The sequence below is a fragment of the Pseudozyma hubeiensis genome, assembly GCF_000403515.1.
Source record: "Pseudozyma hubeiensis SY62 DNA, scaffold: PHS38, whole genome shotgun sequence".
NCBI lineage: Eukaryota > Fungi > Basidiomycota > Ustilaginomycetes > Ustilaginales > Ustilaginaceae > Pseudozyma > Pseudozyma hubeiensis.
The window spans coordinates 735,931-761,158 of record NW_012133820.1 but is presented as its reverse complement, the minus strand read 5'-3'; the positions used below and the strand labels follow the sequence as shown (position 1 = coordinate 761,158).

The 25,228-nt window shown below is 56.2% G+C and overlaps 6 protein-coding genes across 6 annotated transcripts; 1 reads left to right on the top strand and 5 right to left on the bottom strand.

The window, feature by feature from the left end:
* Nucleotides 1-468: 468 nt before the first annotated feature.
* PHSY_004009 (hypothetical protein) lies at nucleotides 469-1,359 on the top strand (the record flags this gene model as incomplete). The annotated part of the gene is made up of 1 exon (XM_012334626.1): nucleotides 469-1,359. One exon carries the CDS (start codon nucleotides 469-471, stop codon nucleotides 1,357-1,359), a length of 891 nt encoding a protein of 296 aa, XP_012190016.1.
* A 249-nt stretch (nucleotides 1,360-1,608) lies between these two features.
* Nucleotides 1,609-2,646, bottom strand: PHSY_004008 (hypothetical protein; the record flags this gene model as incomplete). Its single annotated transcript, XM_012334625.1, has 1 exon — nucleotides 1,609-2,646. One exon carries the CDS (start codon nucleotides 2,644-2,646, stop codon nucleotides 1,609-1,611), a length of 1,038 nt encoding a protein of 345 aa, XP_012190015.1.
* Nucleotides 2,647-2,684: 38 nt separating this feature from the next.
* Nucleotides 2,685-3,366, bottom strand: PHSY_004007 (DNA repair protein Rad50; the record flags this gene model as incomplete). Its single annotated transcript, XM_012334624.1, has 2 exons — nucleotides 2,685-2,838; nucleotides 3,206-3,366. 2 exons carry the CDS (start codon nucleotides 3,364-3,366, stop codon nucleotides 2,685-2,687), a joined length of 315 nt encoding a protein of 104 aa, XP_012190014.1.
* A 263-nt stretch (nucleotides 3,367-3,629) lies between these two features.
* On the bottom strand, nucleotides 3,630-5,036 carry PHSY_004006 (mitochondrial inheritance component mdm12; the record flags this gene model as incomplete). The annotated part of the gene is made up of 1 exon (XM_012334623.1): nucleotides 3,630-5,036. One exon carries the CDS (start codon nucleotides 5,034-5,036, stop codon nucleotides 3,630-3,632), a length of 1,407 nt encoding a protein of 468 aa, XP_012190013.1.
* Nucleotides 5,037-5,463: 427 nt separating this feature from the next.
* Nucleotides 5,464-8,696, bottom strand: PHSY_004005 (hypothetical protein; the record flags this gene model as incomplete). Its single annotated transcript, XM_012334622.1, has 4 exons — nucleotides 5,464-6,858; nucleotides 7,050-7,146; nucleotides 8,158-8,268; nucleotides 8,488-8,696. The coding sequence occupies 4 exons, from the start codon at nucleotides 8,694-8,696 to the stop codon at nucleotides 5,464-5,466; spliced, it is 1,812 nt and encodes a 603-aa protein (XP_012190012.1).
* A 237-nt stretch (nucleotides 8,697-8,933) lies between these two features.
* Nucleotides 8,934-25,218, bottom strand: PHSY_004004 (hypothetical protein; the record flags this gene model as incomplete). Its single annotated transcript, XM_012334621.1, has 6 exons — nucleotides 8,934-12,206; nucleotides 16,339-17,285; nucleotides 18,709-18,875; nucleotides 19,476-22,448; nucleotides 22,826-25,035; nucleotides 25,129-25,218. 6 exons carry the CDS (start codon nucleotides 25,216-25,218, stop codon nucleotides 8,934-8,936), a joined length of 9,660 nt encoding a protein of 3,219 aa, XP_012190011.1.
* Between the last annotated feature and the right edge of the window lie 10 nt (nucleotides 25,219-25,228).

The following is a 25,228-nucleotide window of genomic DNA, read 5'->3' as shown; positions in this document are numbered from 1 at the left end:
TATCGTTCGATGAAGGGAGTTCGAATCTCGAGCTTGTCGATGCTAGCCTTACGTGTATGCGCTTGCCCTCCAGTGCGATGTGATGTGGGAGAACAACACCCTCGGTCTATATCATGTCTTCGAACGAGCTTCCCTGTGTCACACCGAAACCTTGGGCTACGGCGCTTGTCAAGCTATGTAAGCGTGCAGTTGTGCAGCCTAGGAGCCGAAGCTGGGCTCTGTCACGCTCTGCAACCGCAAAAAATCGCGCGTCATGCCTCCACCTTTTTGGGTTCAATTTCGTTTTCGGCCGGTTGACTGTCAGACCTAGCATCAGACCCTGGATTCGGATTTCGGTGCTGCACACTCTCAGGGAAATTTTTGAGAAGAACACCAACTAATGTCCCTCCCGTTCATACTAGTTCTGCCATACATCCAGTCCTCCGCATACACCGCTCCTTCCAGCATCACGCTGAGCAGTTCGCCAACATGTCACGTCCAGAACACCTAGCGCCGCCCGAGATATTCTACAATGACACCGAAGCCTCCAAATACACCGCCAACACGCGTGTACAGACCATTCAAGCCGAAATGACCGAACGAGCGCTCGAGCTGCTCATGCTTCCCGCCCACCGCACTCCCGCGCTCCTCCTCGACATCGGCTGCGGCTCCGGTCTATCCGGTGAGATCATCACCGAACACGGACACGAATGGATCGGAATCGACATCTCCCCGTCCATGCTCGAGGTCGCGCTGGAAAAGGAAACCGAGGGAGACATCATGCTCGCCGACGCAGGTCAGGGTTGCACCTTCCGTGCAGGCTCTTTCGATGGAGCTATCTCCATCTCCGTCCTCCAGTGGCTGTGCAATGCGGATTCTACCTCTCACAACCCCGCAGCGCGTCTAGCCAACTTCTTCACAACCCTCTACTCGTCCCTCTCCCGCGGCGCGAGAGCTGTGTTCCAGTTCTACCCGGAATCGGACGACCAGGTGAAGTTCATCATGCAATTCGCCACAAGAGCCGGCTTTGGCGGAGGACTGGTGGTGGACTATCCGAACTCGAGAAAGGCCAAAAAATTCTACCTGGTGTTGTGGGTAGGTGGAGAGATGATGGTCGGACCCAACGGGGAAGCTGCAAAGCAGGAGCTGCCGCAAGGGCTAGTGCATGATCATGAAGATGCGGAGACGGGAAAGAGCGGCGTCAAGTACGAAAAGAGGAGGCTGGATAGAGACGACAGAAAGGGCAAGAAGAAGAAGAGGAGCGGCGAGACCGCCAAGGAGTACATCGTGAGGAAGAAGGAGTTGAATAGAAAGAGAGGCAAGGAAGATGTTCCGCTCGACAGCAGGTATACGGGAAGGAAGAGGAAGGGCGGTTTCTAGGTAGCCGGCGTGAGAAAACGTGTTGTGCAAGTGGTTCGTACGCTCATTTATACCCTCAAATTCAATCGTCGTTCGTTCTCGTTTTGCAGCGTGCAACGTATGAGCGAACAAAAGACCTGTTTCGGCACATCCGATGATGCAACACAGATGCATCGGCGACATCAAACCACGCCACAAGCAAGGTATCATCCTTTTGCAAAAGACACTTCAACATTAAGCTACAGTTACACCTTTAATCGTCTTCTCATATCAAATATCATCATCCATACCAACCGGGATCTCGACCTTCTGACCAGGCTCAAACGCCGGCAATCCCAGATACGGACAGCTGGAGCATCTGAACGCATCGCCCAGGAAGCAGCTTCCACAGCTGCTGGTCGCGCCCTTGGTATCCACCTGGATGCGCTTGATCGTCTTGGGCTTGCCGTCTTTGCCGATGATGGTCTCTGTGACCTCGGTCCTCTTCCCGCCCGCCGGGGGTTCGCCGTTGGGCATGTCCATGTCTTCGGTATCGAGTTGAACGACGTTGCTGTTTGCGGTACGTTCTTCTTCCTCCTGCATTTCGCGGAGTCCACAGGTGCAGCCTTTGCAGGCCTTCTTCTTCTTGCCCTGACCGGGGCCGACATCGCAATCGGGTCGTTTGACGGCGGTGGTGGCGACGAAATCGGCGTCGCGGAGGAGCGAGGATTGGTCGATCAGGTCGTTGGAGGAGGCTGGTTGAGTGGCCCACAGCGATTTCTTGGCGGAGGCGGAGGAGCTGCCGCCGAGCTTCCTGCGAAGGGGCAGGGCGGAAGATGTGCCGGAGGAGGAACCGATCGAAAAGGAGCTGGAAGCAGTCGCGGGCTTGGATGCAGTGACGACGCCGGTGGATACATTGGTCTGAATATCCGTAAAGCCGGCGATGGTCAGCTCGGCCTTGACCTTCTGCGCTGTGGCGGCATCGACCAGCTCTCCTGCCTCGACGATGATCTTGGCGTTGGGCTGCAGAGCAGAGTGCAGGCTGGAGAGCAGAACAGGACTAGCAGCGTCGGCGTAGTGCACGGCGAGGTGTGCAAGGGGGTATGTGCTGGAGTTGAGCGACGTAGCGCCATCGGTGAGGCGATCCACCATGTGCATCTCGACTTGACGTCCCGAGTACGCTTCGATCACTTTCTGGTATGCACCGCTTTTGGCAGAGGACATGGAGCCTATGACAAGGACGGTGCCGGTGGGATCGACGGTCGTGGACGAGACTACGCCATTCGAGTTGTGTGCGAAGGCAGCGTCGGTAGCTACGGGAGGCGACATGATTGCGAGTTGTGTCGTTCGTCAAGGACTATATACGGCTACGAAACAGCGGGCAAGGTCAGGTTGGCAAGGCGGAAAACACTGAGAGGCGTCTGCCGTAGCTGAGTGAGGGCCTGCTTTGCGGGGTTGTACTTGGATGCAAAGCAAGTGTACGATGCTGACAGTGTCGGTGGTGGAGCCGAAGGTAGAATGCTGTTACGAGTTGTGTAGACTTGCTGGATGTAGTGAAGTCGAGATGATGGACGGAGCAGACCATGCAGAAGCGCAGTCCACAGAGTGTGACTCTGAGCCGTGGAGAAAAATCCACACGGGCAACCAAAGAGAGAAATTTGGCCTGAACTCGAGATAACGCCGAGAGCTGTGCGGTTAATTTCGCGCCCTCTTCCGTCGAATGTGGCAAATCAGTCGAGTCGGATTACCCTGCCTGTGACGCCCTTTCTTGTTCGGTTCGGTCCAGAGAAAAATAGGACTTTTCTTGAATTCTTGCTCAGAAGTGCGACGTAGCCCTCTCTCCTTCAGCTCCACCGCAAAAGGAGACAGGCACTGCACAGCGCGTTACCGTTCCCATTTCGCTTGCAGCTCTAATCTCCGGATCTGCTGGTGGAGTCGAATCCGACCTCCGACGATGGATCTTCGTCCCTTTTGCGGGTGAATCATTCTCAGCACGTACTTTGAGAGCGTCGCTTGGTAATCGAAGTCGATACATTTGGCGAAGGCCATGCATGGTTCGTGAGGACCGAGTTCAGAGGAGGCTCTGAGAAGCCAAATTGCTCGACTGTGGTTGGCCGCCCTCTGCACCTCGTGCAGACACACGCGAGCCAGTCTTATCTGATACGATTTTTCTCCCTCCGAACTCTCTTTCGGCCGAGCCGGTCTCCTCACCTTTCTACACGAGCATCATCGTTCCTTACCATCTCTATCAGTGAGGCACTTTCACACTCTCAGCCTCTCTGTCTGGCATCGCTTTGCGTGTATCAACTGCATTACGATCTCCCCTTCGTCGGCAGATCAATGGTATAGTAATTGGGATAAACCAATTCATCCTCCAACCCTTTTCTAATCACCTCTGCTATGAACTTCTCCACCTTCCCTACATTCTTCAGCACGTGCTTCTCGTGTTCTCCGACTTCGCTCTCGAACGTCAGCTGCGGCAAGATGTTCATCCCTGCTGATGTCGCCTTTTTGGCACCCGCACCTCCGACTCCTGCCGATGCAGCTGCAGCAGGTGCAGCGGGTGTTTCCGCGCCATCGTCCTCTTCGACGAGACAGACGTGAGCACGCTGATGTTCTCCCTCGAGTGCGATGATCAGTCCGGAACGCATCGTGAAGCCTGTGACGGAGAGGGTGAGGGGAAGGGACATGAATGCTGGACTGGGGTAGTTGATGAGCAGGCTGGTCGTGATGGTGAGTCGAAACGTTGTGGTGGGCCATACGAGTGATAATCGCATTTGCAACGAAGGAAGTTGCGAGGAGGAGGATGGGGAGGGCGTTACTTCTCGTTCGTCTCCTGGTGAGATTTGACCCGACAACGAGCGGAACGAGGCTGTTGGGGTTGATCGCATCGACGGTCTCGCACCGAACCCAGCCCCGTTCAATCCGTGGGAAAGGGGCGGATGCAGGCTATCGCTGTCTCGCTTTGCGCCAATTTGACTGACGCTGCTTTGCGGACCAGGTCCGCCACCGCGAAAAGAAGATGCGACGAAGCTCGTCTGTCTCGAGTTATTTGCCGAGTACGGTAGTCCCAGCCCGGACGTTGTGGAGTGTTGTTGCTGCTGCTGCCAGTGTTGAAAGTAACCTGGCGATGGAGGAACCGAGTCGATTGGACTCGTCACTTGCGTTTGTGGTAACGATGCTGCTCCACCCATCCCAGCAGCTCGTATCCCTCTCGACGCTAGCGCAGCCGACCACTGCTGATAGTACCCGTTCGCCCCTCCAAACCCTGCCGCAGGCGTCATCGGTGCACTCCCGGCAATGCTCGCCGAAACGACACTTGGCGGTCCATGAATTCTGTTCGGCGGCGCAGCATCATCAAACTGCGTATACGTCCGCAATGGTATATCGCCGCCTCCCACGACTCCGCCATGATGCGCCGAGAAGCTCTCCGTTGGCGACTCTACCAGCGTCGTCGCATTGCTCGCTGGTGTGGCGTGACGTGCTCCACGTCGACGCAGAGGCGGGTCGTCGATCGAGACAAAGTCCGGCCAGATGTCGGTGATGGACCGGATGGCGACATCAGGTGGGTCGGATCCAAAGCGCAGATTCTCGAAGCGCACATCGCCAATGAAAGAGGGTCGCTTAGAAGCGGAAGTCTCGAGCGCACGGTTGATGGTCTCGAGGAAACGGTCGGATAGGTGGTCGTCCAAGAGGCTCCAGTCTAGATCGAGTGACATCGTCGCCGATGCTTTTGGTCGGGCGAATGCCGGCGAAAGTTGGCAAGCGCTATATGTGAGCGTGTGCGTTCGGTGAAGAAGACATGACCGGTCTTACCGAGCGAGACTGTCCAGCGAAGAAGGCGGTGGGAGTTGGTGATGAAGGTTCATGCGTTACCTTGGGAGAATCGAAGTGGAGTCGAAAGTGTTGTTCTTTTGCTCTGAATCCGTCGATCGGGCAATTTCTCCCGATTCGTTCGCACGCAGTCTTCTTCGCGACGTCCGTGACAGCTTTCAGCCGGTGGAATCAACTTGCCTACAAATGACAGCCTGCCAAATCGGACGTGCTGCCCACTTATCCGCCACTCGCACAAGCACACTCTTTCATGGTTGCTGGGGTGACACGTTTCCAGTCATGTCGAGCATCATGAGTACCAAGGGGGCAAAATTACAACATGTATCGGAATGAGCTCTTGGCCATGGCAATCCTCGTCTTCTGCTTGTTCGACATAGCGTCCGTCGTCAAATGCGACTCTGGATCCCGCACAGTCTGAGTTTTGTCATCGTACACATCGTCTTCTGCAGCAAACGCACTCCCGCGGTTGACCAACTCGCTCTTGATCGCGTCCAACTTGTTGTTCTCCATCTTGAGCATCGTCCTGTGGAGCAAGACGAGGATGATGCAAGCGACGAACATGGAAGCGCTGATGGTGTTGCTCTGCCAGTACTTGGGTCCCCACTTCTTCGGCCACACGTAGCTGGCGGAGATGTTGCCGAGTTGCGAAAAGGCATTGATGAGGGCGAGGGCGACGGCCTTCTTGTACTTGGGGGTGGGGATGGAGGGAGCAATCCAGCCGAGCACGCAGGTGTAGCCGGCGTAGGAAGAGGCTTCGATGAAGAGCGCGAAGAAGCGACCACCCAGGCTGGTAGTGGTGGAGGAGATGATGAAGCCGACGATACCGAGGACGAGGGGGCCGATGATGTGGAGCGTTCGCTCTTGCACTCGATCAGAGTGAAGACCGTTGGCGAGACACGCGAGGAAGGCAAAGAACCAGATGGGCGCGGTGAGGAGCAGCGTGACGGTGTGAGAGTAGCCGAGAGATCCTACGATCGTAGGGAAGAATTGGTTGAAGCCGACACCGGTGGTCACGGCGGTGAGCATAAAGACAAGCACCCAAACCTTGATGTCCATGACCGCCATCTTGAGACCCTGCATGGGTGTTCCGTCCTGGTCCTCTGTAGTCAACGTCGTTCCGGAGTTGACCGAGAGCCTGTTGACAGCCATCTCGCGTTCCTCGGGCGTCAAGAACCTGGAATTGTGCGGCATGTCGGGCAGGATAAACACCGCCATCAATGCGATCACCACCGTGATACTGCCCTCGAGGATGAAAAGCCACTGCCAGCTATGCAACCCGGCCTTGCCTTGCATTCCAGACAAGATTCCGGCGGAGATCAATCCTGAGAATGCGTTGCTGATGATACTACCCGAGAAGAGGATGGCAGTCCTCGTAGCCATTTCCTGCTTCTTGTAGAAGTATCCTAGCAATGCCAACGCACCTGGAAAGAAGGGAGCTTCGACGATGCCCAAGCAGATACGGATGGCGAGCAACGAGTGGTAGCCCTTTGCTGCGGCAGTGCATGCAGAGACGATGCCCCACAGCGCGACAAAGGTGGGGATGTAGAGCGAAGGCCGACCGATCCTGGTCATGAGCAAGTTTGAGGGGATCTGGAAAGTGATGTATCCGACAAAGAGGATACTGAGCGCCGTCTGGTATTCAGTGTCCTTGAGCTGGAGATCTCGGGTCAGGCCGTTGTCTCTAGCTGTCGAGATCGAGTTTCGATCCTATCGGGAGGGAGCGGTCAGAGCGTGGAGAGAGACATAATAGGAAACGTGTCAGCGGACCGTGCCCTGCATTGCATTTCGTTTCGCTTGGAAGATTTTGGGTGCGATTCGCTGCTCATCGCCATCGCCACCAACTTTGATGGCGACAACAACCTCTCCTCAAGCTGCTTGAAGCATAACATTCTACAAACCAAGTAATTCATTATATATAGCACGACAAGGACGGGCATTAGACGGATGTCGATCTTGCGAACGAGTCGTTTTTCGAGCTGCTTGTACTCTTCCGAGCTAGGGTCGAGTGCCGCCACTGGAGTAGCAACGCCGGAGATTTCTTGCACTTGTTCAATAGAGTGCGCATCGTGAGTGTCTTGCTGAGCGTCAGAGGGGCGGTCAGATCCCCAGACTGGATCCTTTGAGAGCTTGTCACCCATCTCTGAAGAAAATCGCTTCGATTGTCGAGAGGAAAGAAGGGAAAGAAAAGTTGTTGGGTCGAAGAAACAGGCCAAGAAATGGACGCGTCACGCAGCGGCGTAGGAGGAGGAAGTGTCGCACAAAGGGAAGAGATCGCGAGGAGGTGAGCGAGAAGAAAGGATCCGTCGGCGAGCTCGCTGCTTCTTATACAAACGCAAGTGAGGGGCACCACATCCACCCCACGCTGGCGACCCCGGGCTAAGCGCTAGCTGCGCGTGCGCATCAAAGCGGGGTACGAGTTGCACCGAGAAGCGACGTTCCTGGAGCCCGCAAGCCACTCGCCACTGGCATAAAAGGGACCGGCGACATCTTTACACCGATTGGCCCTCGGCGCAACCCCCGTGTCGAACCCACGCTGCACACCCAACTAGAGGCGTACAGCGTGCAATGACAACACCGGTCCACCATGACTTCGGCTATGAATTTCTCTTTTTCGATTTGTCAAAACAAAAATCGCTTAACGAACAACTTGGCCCTCTCCACTGTTGACTGCGATGCTGCAACTCCTCTTGGGCTCACGAGAAAGTATGGATTGCCATCACTTTCTCACTCATTGCTGCATCGTGGCAAGAGACTACGAACGATGCGGTAGTGACTGGATGGCTATTGTCAAGTGAGGGACAACGAAGGGGCAGTGAACCCGTCGCTGTGGGGTCGGGTCAATGTTCAAAGTTCAGTGGACGTGGGGGTCGCAAAAACAAAAGGACAAATTTAGCCGAAGCGCGGGGTCGCAGCTGCGGTGCAGGTCAACCGCTTGAATTCCTCCGAACAACAAATCAGCACTCAAGATTTCTACGCGCCCGCGTCCTCGGCCCGCCATCACTTCACCTTTGCAACAACGCTTCGCAGATCACAATTCGGGCTACGACGTAGACTAGCACAGATCCATTCGAGTCTTGTCGTCTGCGTCCTCCGATGACATGAGTCTCGATACGGAGTCTGGTACGAAGACACGAGTGTTCAGGCAGGTGTCTCGAGGAAGGCTTGCTTTGTTACACAGCATCTTCTTTTCTGGAATGGCTTGCTACGTGCTTTCCGGATCTCGCCAGCCCAAGCGCCTATCCCGACTTTCCGACGGAGGCCAAGCGGGGTGCGGTGGTTCGATTTCGGCGAAATTCAAATTCTCTCTCCGCATTTTTTTTGGGTTCTTGAACCCACGTCGATCTTGACAGTGGCGGGCAGAGGTCCGAGCATCGGGTATACCGGTACATCCGAGCCGACGATGCTACTTGCATCGCGAAGTCATGGCAGAAAGCGAGCGTGGGATGATCGGGGCTTCCCACGTGAGAGGCACCGACGAACGTCGTCAGAGGCACGCTCTGAGCAAACGATCTGAGCATGTACACGCTTTTCACAGGGTCGGACATAAGCTGCGGGTTCAGGGCCTGCTGAGACACTTCGAGCGGCTAAGCACAAGCTGCCATTTTCTCCTAACGATACGAATTCTTGTTCATTGCAAAGAAGACAGACAAAGCAGAGTGAGACAGAAGGACGTGCAAGAGATCAGGCCGTGAGCAAAACATCAACCCGGTGCTGGAAACCCGTAAAATCACAACACTACAAAACAAAGCAGGAAAAGAAACCGATACCCATCCAGACCATCTCTAAGCAGCATGAACGACCGGCTGATGAATCGCACCATTGACATCACGCTTCATTCCATCCTCCGAATAGTAGCAGCTCCACAAGCAGTTCGCCTCCGCAGCCTCCGCCGGCGTCGACCCGTTCTTCTCTCCAGCTACAACGAACGCGGCTTCTTCGACGATCTTCGGTGTAGCCGTGACGTTTGGCTGGAAGCCGGAGGTGGTGTCGAAGGGTGAGGTACCGGAGGACGAGGTGGGTCTCCAGGATCGACGTCGTTCCGATTTGGAGGTAGGGGAGGACGAGGCGGTCGAGGTGTGAGGGGAGGATTGGAGGATGGAGAATACGTCAGAGATCGACGATCGACGGCGTTGACGTGTTGCAGGATCGATCGGTGGGGCCGCGGTAGTGGGGAGGGGGAGGGTAGCGGAAGGCTGGGTAGGCTCGAAAGCGGCAGCAAGGGGTGCGGCTGGTTTCGACGGGGCGGAGATAGGAGCAGCAGATACAGCCGGGACTACGCTACGGTTCTTGCGACCAAACGAGATGAAGAAGCGCTGGATCTTGTTCTTCTTGCTAGAATCGACGAACTCCTTCACGGGCGCATTCGCAGCCGTGGTCCTACCGACAGCAGCCCTGGGCGGGACCGCAACCGGTGAGGCCGTTTCAGCACGCACCTTGACACCAGTACGCTTCTTCACATCAGCAACAGCGTCTTTCTTCTCGACGGCAACGAACGAGATGACCGTCGGCCCACGCTTCACCGCCGCATTGTCGCCCATCAATCCAGCGCCGGTCGCCACACGCTGAACCTTGAGCTGCTCCACCTCGATCTCAACTCGCTGGGCCTCTTCGTCGCCGATAGACAGAATGGGCTTGGCGAATTCCTCCCGCGGAGTGGTCGGTGCCGTCGAGGTCGATGTGCGTTGGCTGTCGACGCCGAGAGCCGATACGAGGGTGTCCTGACCAACGCTGTAGGCCCGAGTGGTTCTCGGCGGTGCGATCTTGTGTACCACGAATTCGGGACGGGTCAAAGGCAGCCGCGCGATGGCGTTAGATGGAGGAATGCCGGCCAGATGGTCGAATTCGTCCCTTTCCTCTTCATCAAGACGGTCGGAAGGGACGGGACCGTCCACTGCCTTGGACCAGTCGGCGCCGACAAACCGACGGTGAAGAGCAAATCGCTTCGGGGTCGAGCCGGGAACGAGCTTTCGAACGAATCCCGTGCAGCGACTGGCGAACCTCTGGTTTCGATGAGGATGGAAAAAGTCGAGCGTCATCTGGTCCAGCTCGTTCTTGCGGTAGCGCTGGAAGTGTTCTTCCGACGTGAGCATCCTTCCGTCGTCTTCGCTGCCACGAGAGTGATCGGCGAAGAGGTAGGCCAGGTAGCGCATCTTGTTGCGCAGAATCTGCTCTGACAATTGTGCGGACTGGGAAGCGTCAGCAGACGCGGGTCGCAGAGAGCGAGTCCAAGGCGCACCCGACGCGAGAACACCTTCCGTCATCGACGCTGCTTCCGAAACGGTCGCATCCATGACCTGATTGACGAGCTGCTTGATGGATGCGAGCATGTCCACAGCACTCATCCCGTCATTCTCCAGAACAACGTCGACCAAGCCGATCTGCTTCGCCTCGCGAGAGCTCATTGGTAGCATCTCGCGAGCAAACGTGGCAGCAACGCGTGCACCACATCGTTCGTACCACGAGTACGTATGCCACTCGGACCCGAACAACCCCAGCCCGCGATAATGCGGGTTCAACACTGCCGATTCGGCACAAATGACGAAATCGGCAGCAGTCGCCATTGCCAGACCTCCGGCTGCGGCGTTGCCACGCATCGCTGCAAAGGTGACGATGCCCTTGGGTGCGAGAAGCGCCTGAACGCAGTCGTCGATGGCGTTGATGTTGGCCCAGCCTTCGGCGGATGGATCGTCGGAGCCCTCGATCACGTTGAGCGCGATACCGTTGGAAAAGTAGCCGGCACCACCGAGCATGACGACAGCCTTGAGATTTGGCACCTTGAGGGTCCACTGAATTGCCTCGAGCAGGATCTCGCACTGGGTGGTCGAGAAAGCGCCGTTGTAGAAGTCCGCGTGGACGAAGGCCACCACAGAGCCATTCTTTGGACTCGATTCGATATCGACCCATACCTGTTGGTACGTGCCTGGTCGATGCTTCCAGGGCTGCGAACCATCGCTGCCAAATCCTGCGGTGGCGCTCCATTCGGGAACCTTGGTCGCGTCCAACAGACTGAGCTTCGATGCTGTCTCTGGCATAGAGAGAAGCGCCATGACTGCCGGAAGTTTCGGGTGCAGGTACTTGTCTGTTTTGGCTTTGGGTCGACGAAGATGACCGATCCAGATGGGAAAGTCGGCACTCACGTCGACAAGAACAGCGCCCTCGCGGGTCGCTAGCACCGTTCCGGGCTGATCGAGTGCCAACCTTCTGGCAGCGACCGCAGGAGGGAGAGGGTCGCGCTGAACGTGGGCGTTGTAGAGGAAGAGAGGAGTTCCGAACAGGCTTGACAGCAGGCCAGGCTGAGAGTCGGCGCTGCGAATACGCTGCAGGATGGCGTCGGCGGACAGACGAGGCTTGGAGCTGCCAGCACCACCTTGTGGGAGGAGCGCATAAAAGTCGCGTTGAGAAGCCCGTAGCAAGGGTCGATCATGCGTTCTGCCACCCAGGAAAGGAACGCCGTGGGAGACGCACTGTTTGCGATACTGTGCCGGCGCAACTATCGACGCGTCAATAGGCAGGAATGAGGTAGAACCAGCCTGTTCGGCAACTCGTTTGGCACATTGCGTAATGCGTTCCACCGCTGCCACCACAGCATTGAGGGCAGCGCGAGTGACAGGACCACGATAGAGATCACTCTTCGACATGAACGCATTGGCAGCACCCAGCTCAAACTGGTCGAACGCCCATACGGGACCTGCATCAAACGCCTCGATAGCTTGCAGAACAGTGACTCCCCAATGGCTTCGCATGGTCGATCTAGCCGCCTTTGCACTATGCTTGGCGTCGATGAGAGTGAGCTGCTGATCCGCATCTTCGAGCTCGCCCATGTCTCCAATCAGACACCAATCGATGGCCGACGGACCCGCATCGCCCGGCGGGCCGGGATGGACGATCAGTGTCATCCAGTTGGTGTACACCTTCGGTGGGACGTGCTTGGTGAGAAATGGGCAAATGATGAGGTCCGGCTGGGCGAGCTCGGCAGCCTCGACCATGAGGTCTGCCGACAGCGCGTACTCGACCGTGACGGCATGTCCCTGTTGTCTTAGCACAAGAGCCGTACGCTGTTGGGTGGAAAATGCAAGCCAAAGAGTCGTTGTCAAGCGTCAGCAAATTCGGCACGGAATACGGGAGCCGGAGAATGCAGCATCGCAACCTTAAGTGAAGGTGGGGTTTGCAACGAGCGGGATCATGGTGGGACCTCGATCCGGCCAACTGGTCATTGGTGCTGGTGGGTGGGAGTAGGCGAAATACGTACTTGTGCGAGGGAATTGAAAGCTGTGCAGATGAACAAGATCTTCATGGCAAAGCTGGCCGGATCTGGCGGCGGTACAACTTGACCAAATGGTGATGTAGGAATCGGCTGGTCTGAACGAGTGATTGTAGCCAAGCGAAAGGTAGATCGAGGCACCAAGCGACAAGATTCTGGCGGAGGACGTAGCGCTTCCGGTTGTGAAGGACGATCGATCAGTTGGCGGTGAGGTGATGGAAAGGTTGCGCAAGCTGCAGCCAACTACTTCGAAAGGATGGATCCACGCAGGTTGGAACGGGCGGAAGGATTCGATGTGTCGCGGGGAGCGGGGCGCTATTTGAGGATCGGACAAGGAGTGTGTGAGGGATCAGTATTTGTACCCTTTCAGCTGTCTCTCGATTCGAGGGGTTGATCGCGTGCAAAAGGCAAGGTCCGGCGGCTTGGACAGAAGAGTAGACACCGGCAGGATTCCCCACCCGGCTCATACCAGTGTCGAGCTGCGAGGAGAGTAGGATGCCGGAAAAGGCTGCCTCGATCCCATCAGACAACTGGCTCGGATGAAGACATGAGGCGAGGCAACAGTCTCAATATTCCATGTGACAATCGCTGATGAAGCTGCAAGACTGGACTACGGTAACAGTGCCGGCGCCTCGCATCAATCCGAGGATAGAGGGGTGCATGAACCAAATGTCCGGCTTGGCTTGGCTTGACTGCACTTTGCTTCGTTGACCCTTCGCCCCCTACAGTAGTCAAATGAAGGGGCCAGATGATTTTTTTGCCAAGCGTTGGCGGTGGGTCGAGCTGCAAAAACCGCCGTAACGAGAACAGAGCGACGTCGGTAATGCAAGCGAGCAAGCAGACGATCGACAACCGATGCTCGAAGCGGAAATGTGTCCAATGGCCGAGCGAAGACTTCATTCTCCTAGGGCTGATACTTACAGTGGGTTCAAGCGATGAAGTAGGGATTACAGAGGAACGAGTCGAGGCGTCGACTTGCCGGCGTGAGAAATAGAAAGCAAGGGGCTTCAGAAAGCTCAAAGGACGGTCAAGCTCTTCGAGAGGCTGAGAGCTTGAGGACGAGCAGGAAAGTTGAAGAAGGAGTCGGCTGTGGCGGATTGAACGACGACCACTTTGGACGGATCAAGGTACGCGAACGTCGTGGTTGGAACCCGTCTGCAAGGAACACTTCAAGCTAATTCGCAGTAGCGTGTGTTGTCCTCCTCGATCGTGAGCCAAGTGGCTGGATGCGAAGTGCAGAGCAAGAGGCGTCGAGCAAGCTTGGCGCTTCTGTGTCACACCGGCAAGGGTGCAGGAGGAAGAAAAGAGGGGAGGCGGGATGGCGGCGGACAAGCTGTGCCTGTCAAATGTTGCAGCTGCAAGGGGTCAAGTATTGCAGCTCGGCGTTGTTCTTGAATCGATTTTTTCCCTCTTGGTTTTGTTTTTGGAGAAGAACAAAAAGAAAAAGAAAAGAAAAGACAATTCCGGTGACGGTGACGGTGACGGTGACGATACGTGGGACGGCGACAAGGACCTCAGAGTGGAAACGTTGTCAACGGGGCAGTGCGGGAAGATACGGTGTCGAAGATGGTGTCTGGGATCGGCTTGCTGAGGAGTTCAGTGGGAGGTTGGTGGGCCAAGTTCTGTGAGTAGAGGGTCGCAAAAAAAAGAGGAGAAGGGGTATTCAGAGTGCCCTATCTATATACGAATGATCATCAGCGTCAGCCAGGCAAAAAAGTGTCTCAGCAGTGCGCAAAAGGAATCGGCTGTGATGTGAGTTGGAGCACAAGCTTGTAGTGCGAAGCCGTTACATGTATCTTCATTGGCCCAGATGAAACACGAAGCATACAGCGTAACATGGGAAGCGATGGCAGCCTATGGCATCGTTGAGCAATGCAGACCGCATCCACCGTTCGGTGCAGGACATGACAGCTTCTAACGGCCGTGATTGACGCAATGAGAGGAGACATCTGCAAACGGCATTCATACTGTCTCTGCACGACCCAGTGTGCAGATTCGGGATAGAAGCAGCCCGAGGGCGGCTATACAAAGCTGCAGCGTGGTATGTAAAACATCGGAGCTCAAATAATATGGTCAAACTGACACCTCTCATTTGAGAAAGGACTGCCGTTGATGGTGGACTGACGAGAAGGTCGACACCGGTCCCCACAAGCATGTCTAGCTACGTTGATACGGCGAGCGATGCCCCGAGAGTGTCCTTTCCGCAAGATGGCGTGCAAAAAAATATGGAAAGATGAAGGGGCAATAAATATTCCATTTTTCTGCCGCCGCCACCACCAATTGATTCTCAACTCCGCTAAGCGAGACCTTGCATAAATGCACAGCGTGGGACAAACTCTTTTCGGAAAGCGACCCTGACACGCAGGCTGACACGCCTGTTTTGCGGGTACAGACGCTTGTACGCGCCTCAAGTCATCCGGCCCGTCAACAGATGATCCCGTCAGCAGGCTGCTTGAGCACCTGCATGCAGCACTGTGCGCATACCTTGCTGGACTGCATACATCCTGAAGACGAGGGCGAGGGTGAGCACTTCGAGTGCGCAGTGGTTGTCAACATGTACTTTCCGTCAGGTACGTTGATGACACCGCTTGCCGCTGCACAATGTACGACTGCGGTGCACGTTCCGAGTGGCTGACGCCGAGCAGATACGGCGTTGAAGCAGGAGCAAGTGCATCGACGGCAGAGAGCCAAGCGGCTAGCGGAGACGAATCTGAGCCGTGCGCCTTCGTCAACCACAAGTTTCTGAGCGTGGGAAATGGAGGCGCTCATTCCGAAACTCAGCATCTGTTGGCTCAGGGTGCCGCTAGGCGTAGATCCAAATAACTAAACATTCAAGCTTCCCGTCAGGAGGCTGTCCCCAAACCACGACGCTCGATACGACAGCGACCTCGGCATGTCCTTTGTGTCCCGAGCAAGGGCAACTTTTAGCGTCTAGACGCGTACCAGTCTCGGCAACGAGATCGTTCCACCCCATATCGCGGTACAGAGCTTCCTCACTGTATCCAAAACGCGTCGCCAAAAGAAGCCTATCTTCAAGCGAGCTCGCTTGAGAACTCTTTCGGGTTCCTGCCAGTCGTCAATCGATACACGACAACACTCTCAGCAACGGAGGTGCAAGCTCTCGTTGTGCCCGAGAACCTGTGTGCGCAACAGGCATGAAGCTTCGAATCGCGCCTACCGGAGTTGGCAAAGTAATGGCTCAGCCACGAGCGGTTGGCGTGGTCGGAGATGTGTACCAACGCTTTTGGGCCCGCCTCTACAATGTCCCAGATGGTACAAGGCGGAGTGCGGCGACCTACCGTGAGATGCAAAATCTCGGCTCGCGAGAGGGATTACGACAGGTCAGCGCGCGTCGTGTGGGGTAGCACAATTGCGGACAACCGTCGAAGCAGGAGTTCGGTTCAGACTCCGCTGCTCAAGTCGTTGCCGCTTCCGTCCAAAGCACGGGTCGACTACTGAAGTACTCTCGCTGCACTTATACCCAGGTGCACAGACGGGGTAGCATCTCAGTCGGACGGTGCAGTGATGGCAGGCACACAGACCACACACCGAAGAGGGGAGGGTCACGGACAATTCTATTTCCCGAAATGGTTCGCGATGCCTGTTGCGTGTCGAGCAGACCTATCGCAAATCCATTGCCTCTTCGCCTTCCACTGAAGCAAAACATCCGCTCTTGCCTCGTCTAATGTGAGGGACACCATCCGATACCACGTCTCCAAGCGCAGCTGTTAGGTCCTGAGACGGTGCTTGTCTTACGCTATGTTTGTTTTCGCTTTTGATCCCACCTCTGGGACGGAAGCAGGCGCACAGATTGGAGATGCATTTCGGGTCTTCCGACGCAGCATTTCCAAGACTTCCAGCAATGAATTGCCGTCGTCTTCCACATCAACTTGTCATGGTCTGATGAATGGCAGCCCAGTCCCCACCTTCTTCCTATAATCCTCGTACTCCTTGCCAAAGAATTTGACCAAGCTCTTTTCCTCTGCCTTGATCCTCCTACTGAAAAACAACCACAATGTCCCTACAAACCCAACCATGGCCAACTTATTGCCCAGCATCAGCTGCGTGCCCAGTGCCCAGTAGGTGAAGCCGACATAACTCGGGTGTCTCGTCCAGGCATAGACACCCGTGGTGACAAGCTGATGGTCCGTTCGTTTCTGGTAGGCGAGTATGTGGCTGAAGTTGTTGTGCGCATGGATCATGGCCATACTCCTCATCGTCTGGCCAAAGATGATAAGAGCGATCCCTGCGAACGTATACACCGAGGGTGACTTTGAGGCAGGGTAGAAGTATGCTGTGAGAGAAAATTCGAGGAGGGAGACGAGGTGCGCAATGTGGTAGTGTATGCCGTTGTTGAGCAAAAAGCTGTCGGAAAAGAGTCGAGTTGGGTTGTAGGATGCGGTGACGCTGAACTCGAGCATGTGAAAGATGACCCAGCTGAACAGGTAGGCGTGTAGCTGAGGAAAGCTCCACCAAGTTACGTTCTGCCATGAGGCTGTGTTGAGCGAGGTGAGAGGATTGCTAAGAGCATCGGTCAAGAACGCAATGGTGCGGGGAAGCACCAGCCCGAAGAGGAGACCAAGTGGGAAGGCGGTATTGGCAACTTGCAGTGCAGCTGGCGCATAGGCAGCTGGGATGACGTGTTGAATCGTGTACTTGTCCGCTAGCCACTGAAGCCAGGACTGTGATGCTGCTCGAGCTTGTTTGCCATGTTTGCCCGTCGGTATTGCCGCCGCTGCTGAAGATGTCGCAGCAGGGGCATCGTGTGAGCCGACACTTGAAGCGGGCGTGGACATGGCTGTCGAGTCTGTAGCAGCGTCGTTGCCTGCTGACGCGATGCTCGGATCGACCGTTACGGGGCTGTCCGTGTGGCCTGTCATCATGGAGAGCGATATCAGTGTGATTGCAAAAGAGGATGAGATCAGGTCGAGCCACACTCACGTTTAAGTACTTAGCGCGCTTCCCTCGGTTCCCTTTGTCCCACGATGCGCAGACCTGCACAGTCGTGGTTGTCGGCACTTCCGCTTTCAGAACAGAGGGCGACGGCAGTCCCTTTGTCGTGTGGTCGGAAAAAGGTTCAGGAAGTGCGAGAACAAAGGAGGTGACGAGCACAAAGGGAATCGCGTTTCCGCATCACCGCAGATCTGACTTCTTCGCGGCTGAGTTCCAAATCGCGACTTAAGGGTCCAACCATTCTCGCTTATTTCCCATTCCTCCATCCGTCTTTCCAACAGCAGACGCCCATCCACACTCAAGAACAACTTGGCAACTCTACCAAAGCAAGCTGGTCATCATGTCGTCCACCCTAGACAGCGAGCACGGTCCCTACATTCCAGGGCCTCCTCCTTACTCTCGAGAGCCTCCTAACGCAGGCGTCGAGGCTGCTCAACTGGCTGCAATGACCCTGATCACGCCAAAGTCTTCCAAATGCTGATGAAACTGTTCCACTTCAGCGATACCCAGTTCAAATGGATGGAGTCACTTGACGAGTGGAACAGGGACGTCGTTGAAGGAGCCTTTTGGGCCCTCGACGAACTCGCAACAAGAATCAAGGAAATCTGCCTTGTAGCTAAGCAATCTGACCCTAGCCTTGAGATGGAGGAAGGCAGCGAACCCGATCATGATTCACTCATCGACGGACTGGTATTTTAACAAGCCAGCCGCTGACGCCCTCGACGCGTGCTCTTGCAGCAGTCAGGGTCTCAGAACACACCTCGGAAGTCGGAGTGGAAGGTCACTCTGCACTCTCTCCGCACCCTTTCTCGCCCTTGTAGCTCGTCTTTTTGTGTCGTCCATGCTTCCCACTGTCACTGTATCATCTTCGCGTCCTTCCTTTCTCTCTCTCACACACACCCTTCCTGTTCCATTGCCGCATTCAATCACTTGCAAGCATCCGCATCCGTTCCAGCTTCCTTCACTTTCTTCCACTTCTCAAAAACACTCCACGAAGCAATCGTTGCAATCTAAATCATCGCTCAGCCTGTAGTTCACCTGCCTGCTGTGACTCTGGCGTCTTCATACCCTCCTTTCGCTTCCGCACTAGCGACCATCTGTGCCGCCAAATTGTCCTTTGAGGCTCTCCTCCAACTACAACAATCAATTTGATTGCCTCGAGCGCTCACCTACGCTACAAGTCGTCAATTCTTCCCTCGGGCTTTCGCGCCACAACATTTCCACGATGGATCTCCTCACACAGCTCGATAGCGAGATCGATCTGCTACTCTCAATCATGTCATCCTCCATCGCGTACATCTCCCGCAAAGCACGGCATACCGTCCTTCCCTCCTCCACCGTACCCTTGACGATTCTTGGCAAGACAGAATCGATATCTCCCGAGGAGATGGATGCGGCGATATCCGAGCTCGTCACAGACCTAGTCGACAAGGCGGACAGCATCAAGCAGATTATCCAGCATCTTCCGACCGAGCAAGATTTGGGTGGAGAGCAAGAGCTGATGTCGGATCTGCAGGGGATGGAGAAGGAGATGCGCGTGGTCAATGACGAGTACAGAGCGGTAAAGGAGGAAGTGGCGAGGTTGAAGGGCGAGGTAGAGGAGTTGGTCAGGTTGGTGAGTGAGAGACAGAGGGAGGGAAGGAGCTGGTTGGTGGAGGAGTTGATGGGCGGAGAGCTTACGAAGGCGGGAGCAGCGTAGGAGTGGAACGTAGCAAGATCGCTCCAGCACGCATTTGTATTTGTATCAACACCTCGTCATCGCATCAACCTAATCACAAGGTACCTTCTCTCCGCAAGACACACGAACACTCATATCAATCATCACTCTCTCACATCTGTAAACTGGGGTAAAGCACTGAATCATCATCTTGACCAGTCGAACAGCAATTTGTCGCCACCCCATCTGTGACCCTTCTCGACTCACCTCCTCTCTCCATCCCCAATCAACCATCCCACGCCACGACTGAAAGAGAAGCCACCACCACCCATACCAACACCTTCCGCGCCTGCTCCTGCTGCTTCGCCGTCTCGTTGATGGTCACTCTTCCAGCCGAGGAAGTCCCTTGCTGCGCGTGCGGCTCTTACCGCTCGTTCCGTGGGATCGACATACCCAGCTGTATCGGTTGCGGCGCCAGAGACCGAGTCAAAGTCGAACAGGGCGGCTGTCCTCGAATCTACGCCATGCGTCGATCCTGCGGCAGTCGATGCCGTCGCTTCCGTCGACGTTGTCGCTGCACCTCGAGCGTTGGAAGTAGCTCCGGTGTTTCCGAAGTACGAACCCAGACTCAAGGGCAAATAGTTGGCGGCGGTACCTACCAACCCCGCCCCGACACTGGCGGCCGTGCTCGCACTCAACCCACCCATTCCTCCTGCACCTTTCCCACTTCCCCGTTCTCCTAGTCCTCCCAACCAGCCATCTCTCCTCCCCTCGTCCCACTTACCATCCTCAACCTCCTCCCTCAACATCGCATCCAACCCCTCCCATACCCTCAGCATCCCTCCCAACTGCCCCGCGGGCGCCATCACCATCGCCTGACCCAACAGCGCCACCCTCGCCGCCGTATCCTCCCAGCCCGGATGCTTCGCCACTCCAAAACACGTCTTCCACGCGATCTCCCTCACCACCTCTTTCTCCCCCTCCTCCTCCTTCTTCCCTTTCTGTTTAACCAACTCGATCAACCTCTCGCAGAACCTCGCCGCACTCTCAAAGTCCTCCTCCCCCGCCACCGCCGCTTCGCTCATCATCGCCAACATCCTCCCCTCCACCACCCTCCCCTCTCCTCCGCACAGTTTTCTCGCCAGCTCCAGGATCAGCTCCGACGACCTCCACGCGCCCTGCTGCGTGGACAGCATGATACCTATCAGCTTGAGTCGGTCTTTCATCGTTCGGGTCTCCACCGGTGTAAGGCTCCCTCCTGAGGGGGACTTGATGTTGAACGCAGACAGTCGACAGGAGGCTTCGATGAAGTCTCTGTGGAGGGCTGCAGATTTGCTGTTGTCCGGAAGGGCGAGGAGGACGTCTTGCGATAAACGGATTTCTTTGCTGCGAGCGGTCGCGATGGGTGCAGAGTCGAACAGCGATGTCGAGACGTCCAGCACCAAAGACTCTAGCTCCGCGGGAGGGAGAACCGTGTGGTTGGACAGTGAACGGAAGAGTTGCACGTCACCTGTACAAAGCACTGTGCTGAGAAGACGACGGGTGGCTTCTTCCGAGGTGACCAGCGAAAACGGCGCACCGGGATGAGAGGTGAGCGAGAGATGCTCGTGGAAGAACTTCTCCCAAACAGCACGAAATCTCGCCACTATCGAAGGATCCGTGCTGCGATCCAGTCGTCCACCACTTGACGGTGCAGGATGAGCATCGTTGAACGACTTCAGGATCGAATCGAACGCTGCTGCCTGCTTCTCTTTCGCTCCGACTCGCGACGACGCAGATCCACCGTATGCTGCAAGCCAACACATGTCCACGTCCGGTCTATCCACCTGACCATCTAGCAGCGATGCCAGCGATCCCAACCATCCAAGATGCCTTTCCAAGTCACCCCACACTTCACCGTCAGACTCGCAGGATAGCAACGCGAACAACTGACATGCCGGCACGACGCTCCGCGTATCCAGATCGAGAGCCTGTCCAAGAGCATTCCCAAGCGCGGGACTGCCAGTCACACTTCCGCTGGAAACATTCGTGCCCTTCAACAGAGACTCGGCTCGCTTCAGGAATGCTGGTGGGGTGTTGAGGTCGAGCCGAAAGCCACCGACTGCAGGTCTTGCATACAGGATCGATGCGAGAAGGGGTGCTGTGCGGGAAGCTGCGCTCGCCGATGCCTGTGAAACCACCTCTAGGGCCAAGGTCCGAACGGAAACGCTGTCCTTGGTGTCCACTAGCTGCGTTACGCGACTGAAGGCTGCATCGGTATCTTGGTGTGAGGCGAGGACCTCACGAGCAAGACCCTTGATGGCGGCGTTGTTTGTGCCCGCGGCAGACACTTTTGCTGCGAGATCTTGTACAGAGGATAGGTCGAATCGCTGCTTCACGACGGACGTGATCTCCTGCTGACCCCTCTGCCGATCCCCAAAGAAATTGCTTTGAATTATCACGACGGCTGCCCGACCATCTTCGCCCTGCATCACCTCCTCCAGCACTGCAAGCAACACCCTCGCCTGCTCTATCGATCCGCTTTGCCTCCAATCCTCCAATACACCGCTGTAAAACCCGACCAAGTCGTCCACCGTCCGCGGTCGAACACTCGTTGCTGACTGCCAGAGGCTCGATTCCTTTCCATCCTTCCAACCGATCAGCACGCCAGATGCAGCTAGCTTACTGTACTCCTGCGTAGAACTCAGCAGCTGTGCGACGATCGACAACTTCGCTTCCGCCGACTCTTCCACCAACCAGGCAAAGTGTTGCAGAAGAGGCGCCACTGCTTCGGAAGCCTGCGGAAGTGAAGCCAGACACAGCAGAACCGAGGCACTCGATTCCCTCAACACCAGCGTCAACGGCAGCACCGGGATCGACAGCTGCGTACCGCGCAGCCTCTGATACATCGACAGCCGTCTCGCCAGCCTCTCCCACTCGTCCTTCACCTTCTTCACTGTATCGCATCTGTCATCGTCCGGTCGCAGACTGGCTAGGAACGCCGAAGCGACCGAGTGCACCGCTAGCTGCAGCAGCTGCTGTCCCAACTGTTCGATCCTCTCGAGCTCTTCCGAATCTTCCGGTTGGGTAGTGGGGAAGAGGACGGCATCGATCGCGAGGTGGAAAGCGTCGATGAGCCAGGATCGATCGGTGATGGTGCGACAGAGGGTTTGTGCGTGTTGCGAGATCTCTTCAACGAGTTGATCGCGTGGAGATTCACTGGATGAGTGCCAGGAATCTATGAGATGGATCCAACGAAGTTGGTGCTGACGTGTTTGGGATTTGCGAAGTTTGGTGGAGCGTGGTTTGGTTGTGGTGGAATTGACGCTGGGACCTGAGATTGTGGTCATGGTGTTGGGAGGTGCCGGGTACGATGTCCCTTCGTCGATGCAGTGCTTCTTGCGCGTGACGGTGTCGTTCACCGTGGTGTTAGAGTGAGGCCGAGCACTGCAGAGTGAGAGGAAAGAAAAAAGTTGATGTTGCAGGAGAGCAAGAAAGTGGTACATGCAACCTTGAACCTCATTCGTGTCACCGCCCAAGCCTCATTCCGACTTCCGAATATTTTCGACATTGACGCACAGACACGCTTCTTCCAGCTCTCATCTCTCCCTCACATGATCCCCGACCACCACAAGCAGCATCCTGACGTCGCAAAACACACACATATTCAACCAAGAACATCGTCGAGTGGTATAAGATAATAGATTGAACGGACGCTGCGTAAACAAGCGGTTTCAGATACACGGCCCCAGGTCATTAAGTAAAGGTGCTAAAAGTACAGCGTGTAGTGAGTATGGCATTGTGTGACAGCGCGGGATCGTCACCCAGACGCGCTCGAAATGGACTGGAGGAACGTGATGATCGAGTTGTCGTCGTACGTGTCCCAGTTCATCGGGTATGCTGGCGGCACCAGGCTTTCCGAGAGGTACTGCAGCGTCTGGTTGTTCATCGAAGCCGATTGATGATGTGGCGGACGACCGTGTGGCTGTCCGTGGCCGTGATGGTGGCCGTGGCCGTGGCCGTGACCGTGACCGTTGCTGTGACCGTTGCTGAATATGAGCGAAGGATCGCCGCCGTTGGCGCTTCCGTTGGCGAAATGACTCTGAGCTCCCTGCGGTGACGAGGTGGACACCAGCGATGGCGAGCCCGATGCCTGGCTCCCTGCACTGTGATACATGCCGTGATGTGCGCCGTTGCCGTTGCTGCTGCCATGATGAGGTCCGCCGTACTGGGGCATTGGCATGCCGTTGCCGTTGGCGTTGATGGGAGATGCGCCTGGGATGTACGGAGAGCGGAAGGGCCCGGGCGGCCCCGAGCTGGACGGTGGTCGACCAAACGCATGGTTCGACATTTGCGTAAACGGGTTCATGCCCATTGCCCATTTGGCATCCTCGGAAATGACGAGATCTTCGGCGTTGATGGGCGAGTTCTCGTTGATCGAAATCGTAGACGGCAGCTTCTTGCAGCAGAATCGCAAGAACCGCGCCAGATATGAACCTTGCTCCAGGTGGTGCTCCAACGACGGCGAGGTGGCATCTGCGGCCTGACGGATCGCTAGACAGGCCTGCGTCGCCAGCTCGTGCGGCATGGCGCGCCAATTGTCGCAGATCCATACCGCTGCCACCGCCAAGTTGAGGATGACAATGTCGTGCACGTATCGGTAGTAGCCCGCCTGCCCGTATACGCCGTTGAGCAGCTCAAACAGCCGCACCGACAGCTCAGAGCACTTCTGAAACGCGGCTTGTCGGTCATCCGCGAATGCCGGTCCCGAAAGCTGCGGCGAGCTGTAGATCGAGTAGAGCGCACGGTGGTAGTTGAACAGCGTGTTGGTGTCATGGAAGATCAGGCAGGGGCGTCCAGAGTGCTGACAGGGGATCTCGCTTGCCGGCGGATTCATCCACACAGAGCTCGAACACGTCTGTGCGGTGATGCCCATCTTGATGAGCCTCGCGTTGCGCAGACACGTGGCGCGGCTGATCTGCCCAGGTGTTGGGCTGCGGTTGTTGGAGTGTTTGAGCGATGTGATGAGGTCTCGTTTGATGTTGGCGTTCTCACGCGAGGCAGCGAGACGCACATCAATGTCCTGCACCATGTCGCCGAGCGAGTCGATCCACTCGCGCGGGTCAGGCAAAAGACTGGGGTCGATGGCGGGCGGAAGGTGACGTTGATCGCGGTATCCGTCCTCGAAGCACGAGAGCTGCATGAGGGTGCGCTGTGACTGGATGAAGGACCTCGATGGGCCGGACTTGGATCGCTTCTGAGGCCCGAAAAGCTCGTGCAAGCCAAGCTCGAAGGCTTGTGTGATGGCAAGCCTGACCTTGCGCCAACTGCTACCATCCTTGGGGTGCTTCCACATGGCAAGGATGGAGAGCGACTGGATGATCTCGAGCTGCGGTGCGATGTCATCTGCACCGACGCGCGAGAGGGCAGGCTTGAGGAACTCGAGAGCATCGAGGTAGCGGTCCACCTTGACAAACTTGGACGAGACGGTGCACACGGCGGCGAGAAGGATGCGGTAGTCTGGATTGGACTTGAGCGCCTTGAGCGTGTAGATCTGCGAGTCGAGAAGCGCGATGACGGGGTTGAGGTGCTCGTAATAGAAGCGCACCAGCTCAACCACCTCTTCCTCGTCAAATAGACCGGCGGTGATGACCGACTCGATGAGGGGCCGTCCAACAATGGCGGAGGCCACTTTGACAGCCGGCTCTTCCTGGATGTGGGAATGCATGGTGGACGAGAGGAGCGCCTGGGAGGCGGTGCTCTCGGATGAGGTGGTGTCGAGGAGGCTCTGCACCGAAAAAGGATTGACGGAAGCAGAGGACGAGGCGTCCATGTCGTCGTTGGGACTCGGGCTGGCCGACTCGCGCGACTGGCTCTTGGAGGAACGACGCTTGAGAGGGGTGATGGAAGAGGAAGACTTGGAACGTTGACCTTCGAGCTTGACGCCTCGATGATGCGAAGGCACAACACACTCTATGCTGAGGCGAAGGCAGCGTGTACAGTTGTTCGAGTCGTCCGGGAAGATGCAACGTGACTGCGATGAACAAGAAGCAGAAAGGGCGGAAGTGACAGGTCAGCAGCCGAGTCATCAAGTGGCGCGCGAGGTGAAAAGTAACGCCAGACTCACCTTGATCTTACGACAGCCGGAGCAGGCGCGCCGTTCGGCGAAAGGCGTGAATTGCTCCTTTGGAATGACGTCGCACTTTGCAGGAGGCATTGCGGCGATG